A 12140-nucleotide genomic window follows, 5' to 3' on the forward strand; every position below is an offset into this window, starting at 1 on the left:
AATTACACAATAATTCACAAATGACTCCTTGTGACGTTGCCACCAAATATATGTGTCAAAATCTACCTTATAACAAATCATTTACTTATGCTAAGTATATAACACCAGACATGTTCTATTGTGATATTTCCTAGGAACTCATTTGATTGACATAATTCTAACACCTAATTCCAGTCAGTTTAGAAGCAGACTGTAACATATTTTAAAATATGTAAGAAGTCCTCAGTAATTAATGAGATCCCTCCAATAAAACATATCAGTCAGGCACGTCAGATGTTTTGTTTTATGAAACTAGTTATCTAAATATGATGAAAAGAGCACACAATTGTTTTTAATGTACAGATTTTAATTAAGTTTATGACTTTTGTGTTAGACCAGGCTTGTGGCAATCTGTGACAGGATGTGATCTATAGGTCAAATAGTAATATAATGTATGAAGTTGTTACACTCACTTCAGGAAATAGGTGGGCTTTTCCTGTCTTTATGCTTTTAAGACAGAGTCTTATGGCCCTGGCTGCCTTGGAACTCACTGTGTAGACCTGGTGAGCCTTGAACTCACAGAGACCTGCCTGACTATGTCTCCTAAGTGCTAGGGTTAAATATGAATGACCATGACCACCTTTTCATGTTATTACTGTGTGTACATGATGTGTGTAGGTCAGACATGTGCTGTGGTACACATACAGGGCTCAGAGGACACCTCTGGGCAGCCAGTTGTATTCTACCTTCGTGTGGCTTCCTAAGCTCAAGCTCAAGTTGTTGGGCTTGCCCAGGAAGGACTCTACCTACCCAGCACCCTGCTGGCCACAGGTTTCCCTTCTCTACACACAGTAGTAAATTAAGGAAGTTTTGGACATCGAGACTACACAACTCACCATGTTAGAGGCTCTGCCTGGCATGATTCTCTAAACAGTAGGAAACCAACAACCAATTTCTTTGCTTAAGATTAAACAAGTTTCACAACTGGTGGACAATAAGGCACCATAGTACTCTGGCATACTCCTGTGGCTCAGCACTCAGAAATGAGTTCCTTAATTATCTCTATTGGCTGCCTTAGTAGCTCCTTAGCAAACAATGAGGACCAAGGTTTGCTCTTCTGTAGTTGATTCTGCAATACAATTATTAAGCCTTTCAATTCCAAGATAGCAGCTGTGGCAAAATGTTCCGACATGAATACAACTGATTCTTACCCTTTGTTCTTTACACAGGCATTTTTCAAGTGAACATAGCTGGAAGGAAATATACCCTGGAAGATAAAACAGGAAGGTTATGGTCTAGTTATCTCTTAAGGCCAGTTGCTTGTAAGCAGGATGCATCAAACAGTTACAACCATGACACTATCAGGAATAGCAAACCACCAGCACAATCTATGGGCAAAATAAAATGCAATGTGGCATAAATCATTATTTTCTAATACTAGTTACAACTGCTACACTTTTAGAGATTTTCTAAATATAATTGAAAAGAAATCAAATCTCACTCAGTAAATACGTTCCTTTTGTTTATCTCTGCAACAGAATCTTGCAGTATAACCTTGTCTAACCTGAAATTTATTAGCTAGAGCAGGCTGACCTTAAATGTGTGGCTGTCTTACAGCTATGCTTTCTCAAAGCTGACTTATGGCTATGGGCCACTACTTTGGCCATTTAAATACTATGTTTTTAATAAATCAGAAAATGAAAAAATTCAATAATGCTACATAAAAACGGTGCTTTAAAAAGGAGGGAAAAACAGCACTGTACTGGCTTGTTTTGTGTGTCAACTTGACAGAAGCTGGAGTTATCACAGAGAAAGGAGAGCCCCCCTTGAGGAAATGCCTCCATGAGATCCATCTGTAAGGCATTTTCTCAATTAGTGATCAAGGTGGAGAGGGTCCATTGTGAGTGGTGTCATCCCTGGGCTGGTAGTCCTGGGTTTTATAAGAAAGCAAGCTGAGCAAGCCAGGGGAAGCAATCCAGTAAAAAACATCCCTCCATGGCCTCTGCATCAGCTCCTGCATCCTGACTTGCTTGAGTTCCAGTCCTAACTTCCTCTGGTGATGAACAGCAACTCGGAAGTGTAAGCTGAATAAACCTTTTTCTCAGGCTGACCTTGAGAAAACTTGCTTCTTGGTCACGATGATTTGTGCAAGAATACAAACCCTGACTAAGATAAGCACCTGTGATGTTGTTATTTGGGTATTGTCTTGAAGACACGGTCTTACACCACAAGCCAACCAGCAAGGAACTCACTATGCTGCCCAGGTTGGCTTTGAACTCTGCAATCCTTTTCCCTCAGCCTCCCAAGTACAGGGATTACAAACATGTAACATCAGACCAGCCTGAACATTATGTTTCAATGAATAATTTTATCTTATAATAGAGCTCTGTGAAAAAACATGTGAGTTCAATTCCTGGTAAAAAAAAAAAGGGGGGGGTTGGAACGATGGCTTGGTGTTTAAAGGTGCTTACAGCCAAGACTTGACTCTGTTCTATATATTCTACAATAATAAATAGGAAGAGAATGCTTTTTAACCTTTTTCATAAAATTTATATTTATTTCAATATAACAAAATTAACGAATAAAGCAACATTAGTGTAGAAAAGTTAAAATCAAAACTTATGATATGAGATGAAATTGAAAGAGAAATCATAATAAATTTTTCAGAAATGTGTGCTAGATGAATAATTAAATATCAACGCTATATTTGCATGTGCCCAGCAGATGTCCCCCCCCCCCAAAAAAAACCTTTAAATGAAGACTAAAGTATTAAGAAATTAAATTTATATGCTCATTTGTCCCTTAGGCTTTTCTTGAGACAGAGCTAAAATAATAAAACGAAGTAATTAAACACAGTTGGTTATTCTAGCAGAAGCCACATTTAAGCAATGAGACAGGCAAAGGAATTTGGATTGTATTTTGCAAATGAGAAATGGAAAAAAAAAAAGAATGACATACTAGAATGTATTAGAGGAGCCCGCAAGATGGGCGTTTGTCCTCAAGCCTGGTAACCTGTGTGTGATCCTTGAGAAAGTGTGTTAGTCAGAGAGAACCACCTATGTACCGTGCTACGTGGGTCTCTTGCTCGCACGCATGTGCGCACACACATGTATACACACACCTCAATAAGATTTTTTAAAAAGAATGACACACTAGAATATGGAAACATATTCAAAAGCTACAGTTGATTAGAATAAAGCACACAGTAAAAATTACGATAAAAAGTCCTGAGCTATCCAGAGGAAAGATAAAATGAAAGTCACATTGCTTCCTAAGGGTTTCTCTAAGTATAGGAATGACTCTTAGGACCTCCCTAGAATGGCAAGAAATATGAACACTTACAAGTACGGTGTTCCTGGTTCAGCCCCCATCACCCAGGGAACCCTTAACACGCCACTAAAACAAACTTGTTCCTCCACGCCAGCATCTTACAAACAATAATACAGGAAATTGAAAGATTAAATATCACTATTCCATATTCCTTTTGGAATATATTTCTCCTGCCTGAATTTTAATTTACCTCTCTGGGAAACTAACACTCCAAAAAGATTTTGTTTATACCTAATAAGCTTAAGGACTTCCCAGTTAAATTTTCAGGGGCAATAAGGAATTATGATTTTAGTATCTTATCTTAACTTTAATCCCAGTTCAAAGGATTCCCCAAATTATGAAAATATGTATTACCATTTTTGGAGCCTAATTAAGAGCTTAAATATAATTTCAATTGTACAACAAAAATTTTTAAAGAATCCTCTAATTACAGTTAGAAATAATAGTTTTTACCTTGATATTGGGGTTTTTTAAGGCAAATCCTCTGTACCAGCCTGTGGAGAAATAATCATGATTACATTTTAATAATAAATCATGATGATATTAAAAATAGCAAATAACAAATGCTATGTTCTTTGATGTTGGAATTTTAATCTTCATGTGACTATTCTATGCATAAATACAGTGATTCTAGAATTAGGCTAGGTAATGGATCTATTGACCCAAGTTTAAGCATTTTATTTATATTCTGTGTTATTAGAATTGAGCCAGAAATTTGTATAAATAGAAATAAGGGCTTGGATCAAAAGTACTTGGCTTAAATAAAGAACCCCATTGGAATTTAGTAGCTATTTTTCATTTTGTTTTATTTTACAAGAGGGTCTGTGCAGCCTAAGATGGGCTTAAACTCAGAGTTTTCCTTCCTTGGCCTCCCAAGTTATGTGCCACCAAGCCCAGCTTGTTCTGTAATCTGGGGACACTATTTTACCTCCCTGTGCTCCACTTCTCCACATTTTATTTAAGCCTACACTATGTCTATGGGAAGTCTATGCAGATTTAATGCCATTCGAAATTCTGCCTCATGAAAAGCACAGGTTTGACTGCCAAGCAACAGTGCTGGCCAGCAGAGATGTGACAGATGTGGGTTTGCAGAGGCCCACCACCTGCATCAGTGCCTGGCAAGCAGTGGTGTAGCACATGTGTGTATACAGAGGTCCACCATCTGTATCAGTGCCTGGCCAGCAGTGATGTATACAGATGTGTGTATATACAAGCCCACCACCTGTATCAGTGCATGGCCAGCAGTGGTGTAACAGATGTGTGTATACAGAGGTCCACCATCTGTATCACTGCCTGGCCAGCAGTGATGTATACAGATGTGTATATATATAAGCCCACCACCTGTATCAGTGCATGGCCAGCAGTGGTGTAACAGATATTTGTTTACAGAGGCCCACCATCTGTATCATTGCCTGGCCAGCAGTAATGTATATAGATGTGTGTATACAGAGGTCCACCATCTGTATCAGTGCCTGGCTAGCAGTGATGTATACAGATGTGTACATACAGAGGCCCACCATCTGTATCAGTGCCTGGCCAGCAGTGATGTATACAGATGTGTGTATACACAAGCCCACCACCTGCATCAGTGCCTGGCCAGCAGTGGTGTAACAGATGTTTTACAGAGGCCCACCATCTGTATCAGTGCTTGGCCAGCAGTGATGTATACAGATGTATGTATACACAAGCCGACCACCTGCATCAGTGCCTGGCCAGCAGTGGTGAGGCAGATGTGTATATATACAAGCCCTCCACCCGTCACTAGATCAGTGTCATGTCCTAAGAGCTGCTACTCAAATGGCCTTGTATACTCTTCATCAGTATACTATTTGATCAACATAGTTTGCCAGTGTCTATGGTGCTTCAACTCTGAATGACCCAGAAGTAGTATTATAGCACCATTCTTGAGGGAAGACTTCTTTTTTCCAAATTTAAACAAATGTATGTACTTTTTTGTAAGTACAGAGACCATTTGTCTTATTGATACGAAATTATTTTGGTGTATAGAAATATTCTATCTAATTGAATTCCTTTTGATTAATTGAATTTTTTAAAGCAAATGTTTGAGTTGCATATTACATCTGTTTTAGTTACTCAGAATGTTTGTGTGTGTGTGTGTGTGTGTGTGTGTGTATGAATGAAACAGCAGCTCCAGTAAGGAAGAATGGGCTGGAAGTGAGAATCTCTATACTTCAGGGTTTACTAGGTTTTCTTAAAAACATATCTAAGACACATACTGATTTGTAATAATTATTCTAATTGAATTCGAATATGTCCTGATAATTTCAGAAATGCCAGACAGATTTCTGGATAATTATATTATGCAGAAGAAAGTTTAGTGTACTATATTCCTTTAAATATACACCCTATTTCTATGCACCAATTTAAGGACAATTTTATATTTCTATACCAAGGAGAAACAGATTGATTGCATTCAGTAATGACACGAGAATCCTTATTATATTTTGGGATTTTTTCAATTGCAGTAGACAGAATAAATATCCACATACCATCAGCATTTAAAACCAGATTTCAGCTAAATGTAGTAGTTCCATTTGTTCAGACACAATTTAATGCCTGATGAAACTTTGTAAGATAGAACATTATCATATAATAAATCCCCAGAGTAAAGAAGCCTTCTAAAAGGAAATGGGTAGGTTTTTAACATACTCATGACATTCTAGTCATTTTGTTAAAAAGAAATGCAGACAGTTCATCTGAGACCCTTTTGAGCACTAAAATCTCGAGGGAGACCCTAGGACAAGAATGGAAGCATCTAAGAATAGATGAGGTATTTTTAATGATTTACTTGTTAAATAAATTAATAATAATCACACAGGATCGTACAATGAAATCTGCTAACATTTCTAATTCATTGGATAATTTTACTCCACATTTGGAGAAGACAGAGTACATCAAGGCGAGAGTGGAGCTGGCCAGCCCACCTCGGTTTCTTGCTGCACACCCTCAGGTGCACCATCTTAAAAGCTTCAACCTCAAGTACAGTAGTTATAAGCTTGCATTCCAGGGTTGCAGGAAAACCTTCAAAGCTGGAGTTAGTAATAAATTCCTTCCTACAAGCAGTGCCTTCTGCATCTCCATGTAAGGACTAAAAGATGATATATTAAGAAAAAAATATAATCAACTTAAAAATAATACTAGTTTCCCCATAATCACACATCAAATATGTAAGGAACAAATTCTGTCAAAAACAGTTTGCTGTGAGTACTGGAAAAGTTTCTGAAATGAACAGATAGAATTTTGAAGGGTCATGAAGAGTCCGCGGGATAAGAATCTCTTCCTTCAAGACATCACTGGGAGGTCACTGACCATCGCACTTCTCCAGGATCTGAACGGCATCTCCGATTTCCAATGACAGGCCATGTGGGACGGTGCCTCGAAAACTGGCAATAACTGTAAGAAACGACAGAGAATGTAAGAAGGCAATCGTGCCAGTTAGAGCAGCTATACTGCTTACAATTAAACATTATTGCATAGGGAAATGAATGTGAGCCTGGTGTCATTTTACTTTTATATGTTTTAAAAGTGAAAAACATTAAGCTCATTTACTTTACCAACCTCTTGGTCAAATAAACACCATGACGATACATAGAAAATATATGGCGTAGACCTCAGGTGGTATATAAAACACCAAGTCTATTGCCAGCAACATATAAAGGTAGAGACATTGCTTATAGAGGTCCTCGAGGGACTGTGTGCTTTAAGCCTACTGCAGTAGCTTCCTCCCTGCAGGTGCCTGGCTGTGGTAATTAATGAACAGATGCTCCTCGTGAGTGAAGAGGACAGCTCAGACTCAGTACTCAGCCGGGGCTGCCCAGAGTCCATACTGTTGGGTTCTTTCCCTGAGACTGTGAACTTCAAAAGAAAAGCGATTCTGTCGATTAGCTCACTCGCATCCTGAGAGCCACGCCAATGTCATGGCATACCAGCAGTCCTTGCAGTAAAATCAGTGGTCACATGTTACTTCCCAATGACTGAGCCATCCTTAGATGTAAACACCCAGCCATAATTCCCACATTCCTTAGCACTCCAATACTAGCAATCGAGAGCACCAGTAATTATAGATTAATGCTGTAGATAAACTGCTTTCAGAAACATTGTGCAGAGTAAGGCAGACTAGATTGTACCACCTAGGGGAAGACATGCACCCAGATTAGTCATCCCAGGCTACCCCAGGAATGAGAGAGAATGAAGCTCAGAGATGTAGAAATAAAGAAAATGAATCAAAACACCCATAGAAAAGGTTATAACCTACCAAAAAAAAAAAAAAAAAGACCATGTAAACTAAAGCCAATTTGTAATTTATGTCAGGTTGAAGGGATTTTTTTAAAAGGTAAAAATTTGAATTTTATTTATAATTTTGTTTCAGGAAATAATGTCCAGATATAGCCCTAATCACCAAGCAAGTTTCTGCTATTTGGGAAGTATATTTGAAAAACTTGAGCAAACACATGACTCTGTCAAAAAAAAAAATGTACCAATAAGTTAATGGGCTTTTAGAGATGTCCCAAGCCCTTTTATGATCTCAAAACAAAATTAACAGTAGCAATCAAAATGCAGGACAGAAACACACAACCTAAAGTACCACAAGATAGATGAAAATAACAACATGGGACAAATTTAGAATACTTTATGACTACAGACAAACACTAGCTTATTATGTCATTTTTCTAACCCTAACAGTAAATACCATAAGGCCACAAAGTAACATTCAAGAAAATATTTGCTTGAAAATCCCAAACTGATGTACCTTGAAAGATGATATAACTTTCAGATACTTTTAAGAGAATGACCACTGAACAGTCTGTAGATTCATTCATTCTTATTTAGAACACTCCAGACAAACCTGTCCTCGGATCAGACTTCCTCTCCTTGCTGGCTACCATATTCCTCATGACAGCTCTCCCTGACTCATGTGTAGCCTCTCCTCCCACCCTGCATGCATGAAGGAACCAGTCTACCAGGCTCATTGTTTACCTTCCCAAGGCTTTGGGCAACACACATCTGAAAAGTGCCATGAATATGGAGACTGTGCTCTTGGTACAAACAGGTTGAGCTTTACCATGTGACCACTGAGGAGATGAATGAAATCATGACCATACTGTAAAATGTTTTGGAGCGGAAACAGTCATGTTTGTGTCATTGCTTAGAAAACTGTTTTAGCAGTGCTCGATTTTCTAGAACAAGCCTCTCTCTGTTACCCGTGAACGTGCATTCTCTCAAGGAAGCTATTTAAACTGGTTTTCTGGGTTTATAACTACTTTTTATCTAATCTGCAGGAATAACTCTCCCCCCACCCCATCACAGTTCCTTAGAAACTACCTGGTAGTATGAATTTAAATCTGAGCTTGGTTGGTTTCCTCTTTGTTGGAACCACATGGAGCCAATTCCTTCACCCAAGCTCCTACTGACTCCATGACATGAGTGTCATGAATGGGCATGAATGGGATAGGAACAAACACGTGAACCCCGTGGACGGGAGGATGAATGAAACCACCGGGAGAAATTTCTACTGGACTCACACAACTTGAGGGACACTTGCCACAGCAGCTAACCAAGAAGTAATCAAGAATGGACCTTATAAAGAAAAACACCCTCAGAAGGTAGCTCAGGACATGGCGTTCACCTCTGCACTCTGAAATGGCAAGCCACTTTCTGTTTCTGAATAAGCATTGCTTAGCCCCGATCTCGGTGTTTTCAACTGGGCTCCCAACTATGAAAGAGAATGCAGAAGAACGAATACAGGCAAAGCAAGAGGTGATTTAAAAACATGACTGGTTCACCTTGGTTATCAGCGGAATGGACTCCATTACAAACTAAAGACAATTAGCTCACTGAAGCAAAGTTTCAAAGGAAACATTGGCATCCATTAATAAGATTCTGTTTGCATTTCCATGAGATACTCTTAAAGCAGACATGTAAAATTTTTGTTTTGGAAACAAACTTTTAACTACTCTGTGTGAACATTCTACCATTGTTCTTCCAAGAAACAAATTCATAGTTGAAAATTAACTTGGTCACCAGTTATTATATTATATATATTATATATTATTATATATAGTAGCAATGTCTTTATACAAAACTATGCTCATATACTTCTTAGGGGCAGCTTTTCCCCCAGTCTAGTAAATATGGTGACACGTGTGATGCCCCTTGACTTCCTTTGTTTATCTTCCTATGAACTTAAACAGCTACAAAACATTTCACAAAGACCTTGCAGAGCTGCAGGTTCATAGGCTCAGTTCTACTGAGCACTGAGAATACAGCTGAAAGTCAATGTATGGAACGTGCTCATATCTCCATTTATAATGTCCAAACAGTAAAAACCCTAAGCTTTCCTTTACACTAAGATAACAAATAAAGTGATTATTTGGAATAAGAAATATGCATAAATTTCATTTATATTCATGTCCTTAAAATATATATATGAAAGTGCCAAAACACTAAATATTATAACATTGCTGTGGTGATACAAATGTCCCAACCACGACCATATTGTCACAAACACCGTCTTTCCTTTACACAGTGATATTAGTTCAGTATACACTGGCATTTTCTAAGATCTAAATATCTGCAATAAATATTCTCAGATACAACTACTAAATATTTTCTAAGTCAGAGGCAAACAGAAGTTAAATTGTGCTATGTGATAGGGATTCATTTCTTAGGCTCAAGAATACCACTTCTTTATGTAAAGAACAAAAAAAAATATTTCAGGCTTTTAAGATGGGTGTACAGAAATTCAATCCTAGCATTCTAGGACTTTTAAAAACTGAAACTCAAACCAGATTACTCAAAAGTTTTGTAAGTGAGGCATGTGGCCGCAAACTGCAGATGATATCACCAGCACAAAGTGGTGTTTACAACGACTCCACTTGAGCCACACAAACACTGGCTGGTCTTTGCCTGTTGCAAGCTGACAATCTGAGAAGACAAGAATATGGAGCAGGACTAAAAAGAAAGGAATTGTTTTGTTCCTGGTGACACAAAGAAGGGGTTTCATGACTCTAAGAGAGAATTTTGCCTTCATCTTCCTGATGAAGATCTGCAATTCATCACCAAGTTATGGTCTGAACACAGACTATGATGATACTAGTCTTAGGTTCTGACACTTCGCAGAATTCACCAAATTCAATTTACTACCAAAATGTAACTCTAGATCCTTTTGGTTTTTGTCTCTCAACAAAACAGACAACTGCCCTCAAAATTAAATACCCGCCTTTAAGTGAGATATCTGTAAAATCTTCAGTGCTAGTCAGAGACGGGGTGAGGCGGGTGCTGGCTGTGGACCATCTGTAGACACTCTTGTGCTCCTTACACCACACTTCACACTGACCTTTTCTCTCACGGAAAGCCTGTCTGTCTTACTTTGTCTTGAATATATCTATATGTGAGTTTCTTATCTTACATGGGGATCATGAGGTGACAGCAGAAAGGGGAGGAGGAGGTAGAATTCCTGAGGAACTTAGAAATGACCTGGGGGAGTGGGCAGAATGAAGCGCGAGGAGGTTGAAGAGGACTTGAATTCTTCATGGGCACTTTATGTAATGGTGAACTGTGAAGAGAGAGGTGTCACCTCTTCCACACATTTGTGAATTCCCTAGAGAAAACCTGTTGTAGACCTGTGATAGCACTCTCATCAGACGTGTTCCTGTTTCCCTAAGTTTCTGGGGCAGGACTTGCTAGAGGGCAGAATGGGAGTGTGTAGAATGGAGTTGTGTATTTGCTCTTGGGACCTCTCCTGTGGCAGGGTAGAACTGTCCTCCTCCTTTATTCTATTCCCCTATGTTCTACTAAGGATGAAATTAGAAGCACAGGTGTCCTGGTTAGCCTGAACTGTCAACTTGACATAGTCCAGAGTCATCTGAGAGGAATTGCCCACAGCAGACTGGCCTGTTGGTATATCTGTGAGGAGTTATCTTGATTATTAATTGATTGTACCCATGGTGGTTGGCACAATCCTAGACAAGTGGTTCTGGGCTATGTGGGAACACCAGCCAACTATTAATTAGCCAGGAACAAGTCAGGAAACATCATTTCTTGCTTCCAAGATCCTGTTTTAAGTTAGTGCCCAGACTTCCCTCAGGGATGGATTGTGTCCTGGGAGTATAAGATAAACTAAAACCATGTCTCCCCTTGGTTGTTTTTGCTTAGTGTTTCATCATAACAACAGAATGAAACTAGACAGATGTCATTATTGACTTGAAGGAACTTGTAGCTGGCTATCAGTGTGACAGCATGACCACAGGAGGAGAAGGGTCACAAAGGTGTTGGCGGTGTGTGTGTGTGGGGGGGGGGGGGAATCACAGGAAATGCAGATAGAGATGGAATGTTAGGTTTTGGACACTTTTGATGCTTAATGTTAATATACAAGAACAATGGATAAACACTGCGTTCTAACTTCCACCCTCAGGCACGCCCCAAGTTTGCAGCTGCCCTCTTTCTGCCAGTGGAATTCACAGGGACCTACACACCTTGTAGCAAGGCCTGAGAGATAAAGACACACGTATACAACCAAACAGGATCCCCTTCTTATGCCCAGGTATTCAAGATCATCATCTGGGATGTTTTAGACCACTTTATCCTAAGTGCAGTGACACTGAAACCATAGAAATGGACCAAATGACACTCATTTCTGACATTTCATAAGTATCATATCTTGGTCTTCGTATCAAATCCTAAAACTATCCTTGTAGTTCAAAGCTAGTTCTACCTAGGATTTCAGTGCTTCCTGTTTGTGTCACTGGCCTCAAAACACAAGGCAATGGAATGGCTGTGGGCAGTGTGGTGAGCAGGAGAAAGGCCCTTCT

At 39.1% G+C, this 12140-nt stretch overlaps 1 protein-coding gene across 2 annotated transcripts in view; it reads right to left on the reverse strand.

Moving 5' to 3' along the window:
* Dock4 (dedicator of cytokinesis 4) overlaps window positions 1-12140 on the reverse strand; it is a 397452-nt gene that overhangs the window by 209529 nt on the left and 175783 nt on the right. For both annotated transcript variants that reach the window (XM_052185914.1, XM_052185913.1), the window contains exons 2-4: window positions 6640-6723; window positions 3763-3803; window positions 1191-1246 (exon numbers count right to left, since the gene is read on the reverse strand). In XM_052185914.1, the coding sequence (XP_052041874.1) occupies window positions 1191-1246; window positions 3763-3803; window positions 6640-6723 (181 nt within the window). The remainder of the gene's footprint in view (window positions 1-1190; window positions 1247-3762; window positions 3804-6639; window positions 6724-12140) is intronic.

Source organism: Apodemus sylvaticus, chromosome 6, assembly GCF_947179515.1.
Source record: "Apodemus sylvaticus chromosome 6, mApoSyl1.1, whole genome shotgun sequence".
Classification (NCBI taxonomy): Eukaryota; Metazoa; Chordata; class Mammalia; order Rodentia; family Muridae; genus Apodemus; species Apodemus sylvaticus.